The 14,683-nt window shown below is 38.5% G+C and overlaps 1 protein-coding gene across 5 annotated transcripts in view; it reads right to left on the bottom strand.

Annotated features, from left to right (window-relative positions):
* Positions 1-14,683, bottom strand: part of KCNIP4 (potassium voltage-gated channel interacting protein 4) — a 1,022,425-nt gene that overhangs the window by 115,181 nt on the left and 892,561 nt on the right. The window contains exon 2 of one of the 5 annotated variants that reach the window (XM_019743875.2): positions 10,902-11,003. The exons of the other annotated variants lie outside the window; for them this stretch is intronic. Coding sequence (XP_019599434.2) covers positions 10,902-11,003 — 102 coding nt within the window. The remainder of the gene's footprint in view (positions 1-10,901; positions 11,004-14,683) is intronic. 5 annotated transcript variants of the gene reach the window in all.

Genomic DNA, 14,683 nt, shown 5'->3' on the forward strand with positions numbered 1-14,683 from the left:
ATGTGTGCTCTCAAGAATAATAATAAATAAAATAAAGTCAAATTCATAGAAACAGGGAAAATAGTGGTTGCTAAGGGTTGGCGTGTGGTGGGAAATAGGGTGAGGTTGGACAAACTTTCAGTTGTAAGATAAATAAGGTTTGAGGATCTAATGTAAAACATGATGACTTTAGTTGATAACACTGTATTGTATAATTGAAGTTTTCTAAGAGAGTCAAACTTAAATGTTCTCACACACATGCACACAAAAGATATGTGAATTGATGGATGTGTTAATTAACTAGACAGAGAGAATACTTTCACAACGCATACAAATATTGTATCACTATGATGTACATTTTGAATATCTTACAATTTTGTATTTCAAATAACTCTATAAACCTGAAATAAAAATAAATAACTAAAGCCTTGGGTGACTCCCCATTGCTTCCCTTTACGAGTAAAGTCCAGACTCATGTTGGCAGCTAGGACCTTTGAACGCTGGCCCCAGCTCACCTTTGCAGGCTGCTTCTCTTTCCTACTTCTCATTCCCTCTGACTGTTTTAAGCTTCATCTTTTCAAGTACCTAGAATGCTCCTGCTTTTTCTGCCTCCACTGAAATGACAATTCTTTTTCACAAGGTTCTGCTGAAATGTTACCTCTTTGTGAAATACACCAAGGTGAGACTCAGTCTCCTCTCTGGGGGTACAGTTGTGATCATCGTAGTATTAGTAGCATAAGAGCATCAGCAGTCACCCTTTATGGACCACTTACCAGCCAGTCACTGTGGTAAACACTTCACATGTTCATTTAATCCTTTGAGCAAACGTATACTATTTGCTACTATTATTTCCACCTTACCTATGAAGAAATTGAAGCTCAGAAAGGGTAAGCAACTGACCTAAGTTTTCTATAGCTAGTTAGTCACAGAACCAGGATTTGAACCAAATGGACTAAGCCCAGAAGTATCACTTTTAACTTCGTAACTCAAACACCTCTCTAGCATTGCCTCTCACAGCATTTTATTTGTATTCATTATATCTGAGTGATCTATATACATGTCTATATATTTCAATACAAGGTCGGCCTTCAGATGTAGTGATCTATGTGTTCCCCTCCTTCTGGCACTATTACTTTTTACATAGGTAGTTGTGTTCCATAAATGTCTGCCATGTCGAGGTGAAATCTACTAAACCTACCAGCAGAAATCCACTGTCCTGGGACGCCTGCTTCTGGCTTTCCCATACCACAACCCATTCACGAATTAAAGAAGATTCCTCCTAGATACATGATGGACCAGGAAAAAGAATACCCACCTTTCTATGTCACTAAATACCTATGTGACTTTGGATAAGCCACTTAATCTCTGCATTTTTCAGTTTGATACACGAAGACTGTAACCCCTGTGATCTGTCGCTCTCCCAGTTTTATGAGGGAGAAATGAGATGATCAAGAAGAAGAATTTTAGAACCTATAAAAGACCACACAAAGGGATGGGGCAACTATTACAACTAGTAAAACACATAGTTTACAGTAAGTAAATCATAATGCTGTTTGGTGCTAAATCTGGTTAAGTGGAGTTTCTAACTTTTTCCACTTTTTGCCTTTCATGGGTAGTAAAATACCATGAAAAAAGGAAATTTACACTAGCTTGGAAATATCCATTTGTCATAGCCAGAAGTAAGCAATGCCATCTCAATGGCTCCTGAGATCTGGAAGGGGACTTGAGGGACAGTCTGTGTTTCTCATTTGCACATGGTGAGACTGAGGTCCAGAGAGGAAACAACTCAGTCAAGGTGTTACCACGATATGGGCTGCACAAATGTGTCGTATGCTGAGTAGGTAAATGGAAAAAGACTCTGTCTTATTTTTTTGTTTTTATTTGTTTGTAAACTGATCAAAACAATGACCATAACTAGAGAACTGGTAAAGTACAAAGACTCCGGAGCTCAATTGCTGGATCCCCTAAAGGAGCAAGGGATGGACCCTTGCTCATCCCCTAAACCCCTTACCGATGAGGTGATGCAGGCAAATTAATTAACCTCTCATCCCTCAGTTGCCTATTCTGTAAAATGGAATAATAAAGAATGTCCATCTTATAGGATTACTTTTAGGATATAAAAAGTCAAACTCTGCAAAGCACTTAGAACCATACCAGCCACATAGTAAGTGCTAGATGTTTGTTAAACAGACAAAAACATTAGAGAATTTGATTGTAACATTTTTTTTTTAGCCCATACAGATGATGAAATTGAAGGACCTTGCTTTATATCAACACTTGCCAATTAAGTTTACAAACCTTCACAGGTTATGCTTCTATTCTTCCAAAACTTTTCCTGACTATATATGCCCAGGTCAGAGCTTTTAGCTAAAGTCACTAAGGAGCTAGCATGAGATTAATTAATTGTCAGAAGGTTAAACATTTTATTTTTAATTTCCTGGAGGTTACTGTTGTATTTTTAATTGGCAACGTGGAAAACAAATGTTCCAAAAGCCAAACACTGATTGTTTCTCAGCCAAGAGAGGCATTTAAAACTTTCCATGATCAAAATCTTACCAGGAAAAACAGAACACTGAAATGGCATGCTATATTTGATACCAAAAATCTGAAATAAAGTTACGAAGTTATGTGTCTCAATTATACACAGCAATATGCTGATAGTGGTTTCTGGGTTTTGAGTAGTTTGGCCTCACAATGACCTTGCTGCTTTGCTCGCCTGTGTCTGCTCCAATGAACAACAACAAAACAACCCTGGAATGAAGCTTTAATTTGGTGAATCAATTATGTTGATTGAAATAAGGGCACTGAGATTTTACTGGGTAGATGTTATTATGAAGCAAATTTAAATAAAAGATATGCATACCAATAAAAATACACACCTAATCAAGTGTTTATCATTGTACTTTTTGCATCTGTTCCTCACTATTATCTAGGGAGTAACCTTTTGTCACCATAACGTGCTTTGGACAAATAGGGAAAATAATTACTTTAGAAAAAAGAACTCCGGCATGGAGAGATAAAGTGAGTTACTCACTTATTCAATCAGGAGCTACAGCCACAGACTGTATTGGTGCTCATAAGAGTTGCTAGGGATTTCTTGATACTAAGTCATTCATGAAATGGCTAGTTAAAGTCCTGAATCCTGTAATTATCTACTCAATATAGTGTGACTAACTCAAGAATTGTCACTGGTCCTATGGGTCCCCAACTCCTGACTCAAAAGGCATACGGAATCTGGAAAGCATCTCCATTTGGCCTTCTGAGCCACCCTGTATCCAGGGTGCTCTGGATCCGGGAGGCTGACCTCTGTGGATGTTATCTGCCCTTCTGGTCCCTGGTTTCCTATTGGGTTTGGCCAAGGGGAAGTCCCAACAGGAGATGAGCGAGGAGGAAAAGAAAGAGATTGTGGCATATAGTCTTTGGGCTCCCCCCTTGGTGGCACTGGATTGATAGTGACTGCATTCCTCTTCCAAGGGCCAGAGACCCTGCCATGAAGACATCGACATCTCTGACAGTTGTAGTTACAGCTGTGGCATTCTTCATTGTCTGGTAACTGGCAGTCTACAAATAGCTTTCTCTCTCTCTAGCACTGGGTGCTTCACCAGCCTTGCTGGGTGCAGAAACCCTGCCCATACCTTTGCAAATAATCCCTTCATGAAATTCCCCTCAATTGCTCCATTTAAGTGTGCCTTGCGTTTCCTGCCTGCACCTTGACTGATACCAACTCACAGAATTTCAGTGCTGAAAATTACTGGACTTGGAGTCAAGCTTTGTGATTTTTGAGCAAATTATTTCCCTTCTCTAGATCTCAGTTTCCAATGGTATATTAGGCTGGTGCAAAAGTCATTGCGGTTTAAACGCTTAAAAATTATTGCATAAACCATGACTACTTTTGCACCAACCTTATAAAAAAGCGATATTACTTACAATAGGCTATGGTTATTGTTGTTGCTGTTATAATAGGCTATAGTACTTATAATATTTAGAATATGATGACGCCTTGCTTAGACAGTATCGAGTCCAAATGAACCCTTCTATGTGCCAATCCCATGAAATTGGCCTTCTCTTTCTTTTTTAATTTGTCCAGTAAGGATTCTTCTATTAATATGACAATCCCATATCTTGCAGTCACTCAATAATATTATCTGTATCAGGATAATATTAAAGGGATTAAAGGGATTTTGGGTGTAGGTTTTATTCCAAATTTTGGTTGTGTGATTCTGCACAAATCATTATAACATTTTTGCCACTGTTGCGTCACCTGTGAAATGGGGATGTAAGTTCTACCTTTCTGGAGGCAGAGGGCCAGATCTAATGCTTTGCCATATTTCTTTCCAATATGAAATTTATAATTCATATTATGAAAAAAAGCTACAATTATAGGCCTAAAGGCATATATTGAGTAGATTAATATTGGATTAAGGAGTTTAGCTATTTCACGGATAACTTTAGTACCAATAAATTCCTAGCTACTCTATTCTATGTGAGCACAAATACTTTTTCTTTAAAAAATAAATGCTCTCAATCTGTATCATGGCTGTATCTTTTCACTGGATAACTGAGTAATTCACTTTATCTTTCTATGCCCCAGCCTGATAAAGTCATGAAGACAGCCAGCTCTGGAGTTAGAATCCCAGCTCTATTATTGGGAAAATTGTTTTACTTCTCTGTCCTCAATTTTCTCAGCTATTATATGGGGAAAATACTACTCTTTCCCCCCGAAAATAAGACCTAGCTGGATAATCAGCTCTAAAGCAACTTTTGGAACAAAACTTAATGTAAGACCCAGTATTATATTATATTATATTATATTATATTATATTATAATCTAAGACCCAGTCTTATATTATAGTAAAACAAGACCAGGTCTTATATTAATTTTTGCTCCAAAAGACTCATTAGAGCTGATTGTCTGGCTAGGTCTTATTTTCGTGGGAGCAGGGTATTATACCTACCTCAGAAGGTGGATGGGAGTATCAATTGAGTTAATACTTGTCATATATTCATATTCATGTTGTTTCATGTGCTAAGTTCTTTGCATGAACTATCTTGTTTAATGCCCACAACAACCATTTTTCTAACAGTCTTTCTTCCTGTACCATGAACAAACCACGTGACTTTCCTCCTGAGAAACTGTGCCCTTGCTGTTTTCTCTTTTTTGGGACTCTCTCTGCAGACTCTCACACTACTGGCCTACTCTTGGTCTCAAATGTCACCTCATCAGCGAGGCAGTCAAATTAGCTCCTCTGCCTGAATCCATTTTCCATCATATCACCACAGGTTTACTTCCTTTATAATAGTCATCTATTCCTGAGATTTTCTTTGTTTTCGTGTTTATCATTTCTCTTCCTAAATAAGCTCCACGAGGGCAGGGAACTGATGTCGTACTCTCTGCCCTAAACCTAGTGCCTAGAATCCCACTTGTCACACAGAGTCTCTCAAAAAAGTACTGTGGTAAGATTTCAGTCTTCTTTGTGGCCAAGTAACACTCCATTGTATAAATGGACCACACTTTCTTAATCCAGTCATCTACCGATGGACATTTCAGTTGTTTCCATATCCTGGCTATTGTGAATAGTGCTACAGAGGAGGGTTATCACTTTGTGAGGAGTATAAATGTCTATTACATTGTTTTTTACACCTGAAACTAAAAAAAAAAAAAAAAAAAAAATTATTCTGGAATGAATGACTAAGTAAGGAAACTAAGGAGTCAGTCTGAGATTTTTTTCTAAATAACTCCAGGCATTTTGTTTAGTAAGAGGCACGATAGGAATACAAATGAATGCCAGGAGGACAACTAAAGCCTCCATTTTCCTCTTTTAATAGTTGTTGAAGAGTTAATGAGGGTCTGAGCAGGAACGTTACCACAAGAGATGAAAAGAAGTTAATTTAAAAGAGATTTCAGAGAAAAATTAACCAGAGTTGAGTGACCAATAAGATGGTGGGTAGGGGCACATAAAAGGGAGAGAAGATGATTCTAACTTCAGCAACTACACAGCTGGTGACGCCAAGGAATGATATAAGCAACCTGGGGAGCAGGATTGCGCGATGATGCTCAGGCTATTACATCTGGCTGGCGCTCTGTCTGCATTCTGGCCTGGGTGTTTAAAGTGCTGTGGGCAATTGGCTACACAGGGGGCGGGGCCAAAAATGTGATAAAGCTAATCCTTAACTTATGGTATTGCCAGGCCCATTTCTCATTCGCGATGGGCGGGGAGTTATTAGTGTCAGGAGGAAGACATTCTAAAGGCTACATTAATTCTCACTACATCATATCCATCACCCCTGTTCAGCTACCAGTCAGGTTGCTCCATTGGAGGTCATCACATACACCTGTCACTTCCTTCTCAAAGCCATATTTGTTGTGCCCCAAACCTTTCCAAGGCAGTTGGACTTTGATATCTGTCTGACAGTATTCTCACACATCAAAGTCAAGATGTGTGGTTTAAAATAGTAGTGTGGGCTTATAATTTGTGCTGTTTGTTAAAGGTGAGTAATACATTTGATTTCTAAACATTTAAGAATGTCTATGGTTTTTCCTGTAGAAAATCTTTGTCATGTACTACTTCTTTTAATACTTGCATTTTAGGCACAAAGAGCAGAAGGAATGTTTAAGGGCGCATTTAACAAATTACTATAAAATGTATATAATTTCCAAATGTTGAGGCTATTAAGTCCTCAATATTTTTGTAACAAAATACTCAGGAGATAATATGCACGATGTGTTTAAATATTTGAAAAGCCAACGCAAAAAACAATTTTCTAATATAAATTGAGAAGTTTGCATTCATATAATTAAATTTTTTCATCCAATAATTTCAAAGTTGGGAAAAAATTATCTAAAAAGCATACATAGGTATATGTATATACGAGGTCTGTCAATTAAGTTCGCGAACTCATCCTAGAAAAAGTGCTACATACCTCACTGGTGACTATCACTAAGGTCACCTTCGAAGTACTCCCCTTGGGAAGCTATACACTGATGCCAGCGCCTAGTCCACCCTTCAAAGCAATTTTAGAACTCTTTTTCTGGAATGGCCATCATCAGAGCTGTCATCATATTACCCTTGATGTCCTGAAAGTCATCAAAATGTCTTCCTTTCAATATTTCCTTTATCTTTGGGTAAAGAAAGAAATCACTGGGGCAAGATCAGGTGAGTAGGGAGAGTGTTCCAATACAGTTATTTGTTTACTGGCTAAAAACCCCTCACAGACAGTGTTGTGTGAGCTCGTGCATGGTCGTGATGCAAGAGACATGGATTGTTGGCGAAATAGTCAGGTCATCTAACTTTTTCACACAGCATTTTCAGAACTTTTAAATAGTATAAACTTGGTTAAAACTGCTTGTCTAGTTGGTACAAATTCATAATGAATAACCCCCTGATATCAAAAAAGTTCAGCAAGATCATTACAACAAAGTTAGCGAACTTAATTGTCAGAACTCTTCTATGCACAGGTATGTTTATCTCAGTGCTACTTATATTATGGGGTAAAAGGTAAAAAGGTGAAAATATCTGAATATCCATAAGCCAGGGGATCTGGTGAAATACAATATGTAGTAACTATACAATGTAATATTATGCTTGCCATTAAAAATGGTGTTTATAGAGTTTTAATAACAAGGTTAATATGGATGAAAGTATGCAATGCAGAAAAAGGATATAATTTTGGTATAGATGAGATCTCATTAATGCACACACAGCAATGAAAAACATGATGCTACCAGCTTACTTGTTACTTTAAGGTAGGGGAGCATAGTAGGATTATGAGTGTGTTCTATGGTGTGAATAAGGTGTGTATGCTTGCTTATCTTTTGTGCACTTTCCAAATTTACTGCCACAAACATGAGTAACTTTGCAAATAAACCATTCACCTTCCCACTATCCAAGGAGGAGGAGGAGAGGAGGAAGAAGGCTCTCCTGTGGAAGAAGCAGTAAACACTGCAGATTACTCTCAAGAGTGGGACTAAGGACCAATATGGTTGGAAGTTCTTTAAAGAAGGCTGAGTTTGGGTCATTGTGAGAAAGGATGCTCCTTAAAGCTGGCTATCACCAAATGGGTGGCTTCCTGAAGAGGCTGTGTTGTCCGCTGGTGATGACAGTCTGGGAACGTGAGGTGAGGCTACATGTCTTCCTATGCTCCCTGCAAACTCTCAGATTCCCTAATTTGGGAATTCTAAGTACTCCACAACTCAGCAGGAGTGCAGGCTATTCTGCAGAAAATATTTTTTCTTTTGTTATTTGCATAATATTGAAAAATCTCACATTCCTGCTAAGAGGAATGAACAGTCCTTTCTTATCTGCCTTCCTGGAAAGGAAAAAAAACCCACAAAATTTAAAGTGAGTATCGGTCCTTTATTAAATGAATTTTCAGCCCCTTGCTTTGAATCTGGGTGAGATCTGGTGGAGAACACCTCCTCAGATGCTCTGCAGGTCAGGGAAGTCTAGAACCAGCCCAGCCAGACCTCACCTCACCGTGGGGTTCTGTGTGTATGGTCCAGCATGCAAACTTTTGGTGCTCTGCTTTCCCTCCTGGAGGCCTAGCGTCCTATGCCACTCTGCTACTTGGCTCTAACCAACTGTCTTTTGCTTCATATCATCTTTTCAGTTCTGTGTCTAACTGGGCCCAGATCATAGATAGCTGTAAAGTAGCGTAGCATTGGAATTAATGTGGTCTCCTTTCCAAATAATTTACTTCCACATGTTGGGGTTTTCTTATCATGGGTAACTAATGGGGAAAGTGGTAGCTACTGGGGGAAGTTTTACACTCATAGAACTTTTAGGGTCCACAAAGCGTAGGCCATGTCTAACGTGGGTTCAATATCAGCCAGTTTTACAAAATCCCATTTCATAAAAATATCAGTTTTTAGAGTCATTCCACTCATTTTTTAGTATATTCTTTCTTTTTTAAGAAATGTTCTGACTTCTGTTTGACACTTGGTTGAAAACGGCAGTGCATCCTCTGTAAACAGTTATTTGTGGGCTTTACCAAATATTGACGCAGAAGAGTGCTAAAAGGGCATGACTATTTTGTTCTTTCCTAAATGAATATAGAGATCCATTTCAAAGTCACATTTTACCTGTCTATTTTGTACAAATGACTATATTTCTGGTAAATATCTGGTAAATTGGCAATTTTGAGTCCTCTTTGAAAAGAGAAAAGCAATGGCTCTAATAACCAACATTCACTGACGAATAGTGGCAATAAAAACATCTGCAGCATCAATATGATGTAGGATGAGGGTTTGGGCATTATTCTGGATCACAGCGTTCTGTGTTGTTGATGACATGTTGTATTTTGTTTGTGAGATGGCACATGTATGTGTGTAATGAAGGAAAACAAAGTGATATTTCTCAACCATAATTTTATTTATTTTGTTCATAGGATTATTACTTCTGAAAGTAATTTTGCCCTGTGCACTCTCTCCACAGAATGATCTAGTAGGACAGGGCTTTTTAAAGGTGTTGTATTTAGTGCTCTACCTCCTAGCACAGGAACAGGAACTGACATATAATAAATATATGTTGAATTAATAAGTGAATTAATTAAATCATTATTATGATATGTTACTTTTGGTCAGTACCACTGAAATAAATTACTATTCTATTTTGAGACTTTGTATTGGGTTGAGGTACTTTCCATATTTTCTCCATTTCTGTTGTGGAGACTAGTGAAATTTTAGCTCATTCACATTTTCAAATCACTAATTGAGGCCATTAATTCCTACAAAATGGTGTGGCAGAATATAAAGACAGTAGGTGAGGACTTGGGTTACAGCCCCCAACCTAGAATGTTTCAATTAGTTTCTTCACTGGCAAAGAGCACCACTTCTGCCTGACAGCTGTTCGATGATTGAAAAAAAAATGTATTAAAGAATGTTTGTGAATATAGAACATTTGTAAATATTCATTATAAATTATATATAGCATCTTTAAAAATATATAGTTTCCCTTTAGATATTCTTTGTTTTCTACTCCATAAGAACGCCACAAAATTGGAAAGAAAAAATGATCATTAGTCATGTGTCAACCTGGCTAGGCTATAGCATCCACTTATTTAATCAAACACTAATCTCAGGTTACTGTCAAGCTATATTGCAGACAGGCATAAGCTCTACAATCAGTTGGCTTTCAGTAAAAGAGACTATCCTGAATAAAAGACGTAGGCAAAACCTGAGTTTTCCTGGAGAAGAAGGAATTTTGTCTTAAGACTGCAGCATCAAATCCTGCCTTGGTTTCTAGCCTGTCAGCTTGCCCTATGAATTTTGAACATTCCAACTTCTACAGTTATGTGATCCAATTCCTTAAAATAAATCTTTGAATATGTATGCTTGTGTTTGTATGTATATGTATATGTACATGCATGCATATGTGTATTGTATAGGCATATGCATATGTACATGTATACATGTATGTATTAGTTCTGATTTTTCTAGAAAACCCTGACTGACGCACATAGAGCGAGCAAAGAAAAAAAATCATATTTGTATAAATATTTTCTACTTTATAGTAGTTATTTGAACCTAATGATATTTCTGAAGTTTGGCAGCATCTAAATGCATGTTTGTGAGTCAAGAAATGTCCGAGGTAATACACTTTAAAGGGTACAGCTGCTCTGCTAACAAGTTAGGCAAGGGAAACCCAACCATTATATGAGTTTAGTCCTTACCCCTCAGACCAAAGAAAAGTTTTCACGTTTTGAAGCCCGAGCTGCTATCCATCTCCCACTGGGAAGCACCTCATCATTGCACAGAAGTTCCCTTGGGGATTTAGGGAAACACAAGTACAGCAGTAGAGTTGCTTTTACAGACTATAATGCATTGATTTTTTTTCAGAAGCAAAGACCTGCAATGCATGCACACCTAACAAACAAAACTAAGGACCAATTTGGGGTTGGGAGAGAAAAAAACCAAACAAACTTGCTTTGAACAGCAGGAGACGTCGTTTTGGCAGCTGAGCAGGGCAAGAGCTTCAGGAGGCGCTCTTTGATGCTGCGCTTGGTGCTGTTCTGTGCGTAGAGGAAACCTAGAAGATACGCGATGGGTTCCGTTAAAGCCGTCTTTGGAGAGCAACTGGGGCGGGCTGCGCGGTTTAGCACAGGGAGCCTGGCAAGCAGAATCTGGAGGCAGCCACCGCTCAGGCAATCACAGGCAGTAGGGGGGATCCCAGAGGGGGGAAATACATCCTTTTTTCCCTCTCTGTTTTTCTCATGTTTTAGGTTTTCTTTTTAAACCTTTTCCTTATGTTGCATTAAAGATAATGACTTACAAGTGAAAACAGAATCATGCAAGTATACAGAGGGTGCCAAAAATGTACACACATTTTAAGAAAGAAAAAAAAAAAACTGTATTAAAATTATAATACTCAATATATACCGACAACAAAAGATGTATACAAGTCACGTGTATACATTATATTGACACCCCTGGTATCTTTTGAGTAGCAAAAGTAAAATTCGGTGTTTTTTTTTTTTTTTTGGCTTTAGATTACTGAAAGAATTAACTGAATTGAAATTTCAATATTCAAACCAGCATGAAAGGGCCCACGTGACAACTTTAGGTTCTCATTGCTCCTCATCTTTGATTACTGCGCAGATAGACGCTGTGTATAAATCATTCACACCACAATCACCTGTTAGTACTTTTGCCTTCCCTGAAAGGAAAAAGTAGATGTCCTTGATAAGCTGCTTCATTAGCACAAGCTGACATGCCCATCCATGTGACAGTTCTTCACATTTTTCAGGTGTCGACATTAATGGATGGAATTATTCAAGCAGAGTCATGCCAAAAGAAGCAAGGTGTGTTTGTAAAATGTTACCCTAGGAATAGATGGAGCAGGATCTGTGACTGCAGATCGTTGGGGGAGGACTCAAGGGAAAACACTAGTGACCCAGTGGACAAGCTTGCAAACACTTGAAACAACAGTTGGTGTCAGCCCCCACAGCTGTCCAACTCAGCATCAGCTTACCCACTCTGAGTACCTAGAAGCCTGAATTTGCATGTTGATAGACACAGTGCCTCCCCAAATCAGTTTGGAAGGTTTTGAATATAAAGTAACAGCAAAAGAATCAATTTTAATCAAGGTTAGACTATATAATATGAGATTGGCGAATGTATCACTTATTACTTTTTTACTTTATAATTCTGATCTCATGATTATAAAAAGTCCTGACAACAAAGGTACTGATTGATTTACCTTTGGGGGCTGCTCTACCCATATCAGTGTCCATTGGCTATAAAACCTGATAGATTGCTTGTGTGGGGAGTGACTGTAAACTAGTAAATGTATAAATCAAATCAGATCATTTCTCTGCTTAAAAGCCCTGCAAAAGCTCCATTTGTCCTTTGAAAAAACTCACACTTCCTACGATGGACCTCAATCCATGCATTATCTGGCCCTGATGGACCTCAATCCATGCATTATCTGGCCCTGATGCATTCTGACAGCATTCTCTACTACCCTCCCTATTGCTGCTAATGGACCATCAACCATTGGCCAGCCTACATTTCTTGCCTTTGTTGGAACTCACAAAACAGGCCCCTCCCCTGCTCTTGACACTTATTTGCTATGAAATGTCTTGTTCACTTGACATCTCAAGTGCTGGTTGAGGGTCTGGCATATGGGAGATCAATAAATGTTTGACAAAAGACCTGAATTCATTTCCTAGATTAGTATCTAAGTAAGCTACTAAACTTGTAAACCAAAATAAATCTGATTTACATAAAACAGACTCCTTTAGTGGGCTTCTTCCTACTACTACATTTCTAAAGGGACACATCCATCTAAGTGCTATTTCCTTTGTTAACTTGTCAGGACACTGGTGTTTTGCTTTAGCTCCCCAAGCAGGGTGTCTGCTTCTTCCCTTCAAGCCACTGCAAACCCCCATGCCACAGTGTGAGACATCTGGTGGACCCTTCCCCAATGAGCAACTTCTCCATGCCCATGCATGCCTTGAAAACTCAATGCAAACACACTTGCTCTTGCCCTGCGGTGTCTGCAACCATCCTGAGGAAAGAGGGTCCTCTCCTTCCTCTGCTCTATCTTCCCTGTTGTTCCTGCATCACATCCTATTGTAGAGTGAGACCCGATTCTGACAAGGCATTAGACAGAGAAGGTTCTATCAGCCATCTGCAGAAGCGGGGAGCCTTTCGTTTTACCTCTAACCCAGCTCCTTTGCTTCAGATTTGATTTCTCAACATCTAAACAAATTGTTATCATCTCTGAGACTGACATATGACAGACACTCAGAAATATTTGCTAGTTGTTTCATTTCTTCCTTTTGTCTTAAATTTGAATATCTGCCAAGCTCACTGTCTCTATCTGCTTCCTGGACCCTCCGGCCTAGGTGTGGGGGAGGAGCTTTCTGCTTCCCAAGTCTTCACCGGTATTAAGGTCACACTCCCTGCCAGTGACCCCAATTTGGTAACTAATGATGTTCCTCCCTGGAGCATCTTTTGAACTGCTCTTGAGACTGCAAGGTAGACAGGATGCTCTTTTTAATCAGGAGTTACAAGTCCCAGATTTTAGTCCCTGTTTCACTACTTCAAACTGAGTGACCTTGGACAGATTATTAAACTTCTTTGGGTTCCTGTTTTTATTAGTAAAGCAAAAGGACTTATAGGAAAGGACCTTTGTTGTCAAAACACAGTTTAAAGGCCCATTTTAGGAATATAGTATTTAAATATAAATTGTATGCGGCCACTACCTTGTTTATATAGAGTTTTCTCTTCCGTGAGACCTTTAGCTCCTGGAAGGCAGGATGTAGACATCATCAATTTTTTCTCTCTTTCTTTGTCTCTCTCCTATCAGATCATTATACTTTCTGTTTTTGTTTTGCCTTAAAGTGTAATGGTTAAGTGCCCAAGCACAATTTAGTAAAACAGCCTGGATTCAGATCCGAGCACTATATGACCTTGGGCAAATTTATTTAATCTCTCTTCAATCTGTTTGCTCACCAATAAAATGGATTAGTAATAGCTATCTCATAAGTTGCTAGAATCTAATGAGATAATATATAAAGCATTTAGAAGAACTCATAATGTACTCTTAGTATATGTTAGGTATTAATTTGTTTCAGTTCTTTGAATATATCATATTTCCTCTTACCTCAGGTCCTTTCCACCTGCTATTATCTCTGTTGAAACTGTTGTTTTACCTCATAGTTCATCCTTGGGATCGCAGTTCAACAATCACTTTCTGAGGAAAACCTTACATGACAGACCAAACTAGATTATGAATGGCTCTATTATATGTGCTTATAGCTTCCTATATTTCTCCTTCATAGCATTATCACAAATATAATTAAAACAATTGATGATACAATTATGTATTTGACATATGTCTTCTCTACTGCAATGTAAGATTGAAGATTTCTACTCCAAACTTTAGAGAATAAATGTTACTGGATGTGCTATCCCATATGAACGACCATGTAACTGGATAAGCTATATGAGGAAACTCTTTTCAAGCCCTGAACAATAAGCGATATAGAACTGTGGTACTTGAGAGAAAAGAAACCCAAGAGGTGAATTCTAAAAATGCCCTTGCTCTCTCTACCTAGGGGCATGTTTCTTCCATGGTTCAGAAAGGTGGAGCTCATGCACACCGAGCTGAGGTGTCACTGATCAGAATTCTAGGCCCTCAACATGACTGGAATTTACGAGAGGGTGCTGGGGAAGAGAGAACTGGCACGTGTGTCAGAGAGG

The sequence above is a fragment of the Rhinolophus sinicus genome, linkage group LG02, assembly GCF_036562045.2.
Source record: "Rhinolophus sinicus isolate RSC01 linkage group LG02, ASM3656204v1, whole genome shotgun sequence".
In the NCBI taxonomy this organism is placed as follows: domain Eukaryota; kingdom Metazoa; phylum Chordata; class Mammalia; order Chiroptera; family Rhinolophidae; genus Rhinolophus; species Rhinolophus sinicus.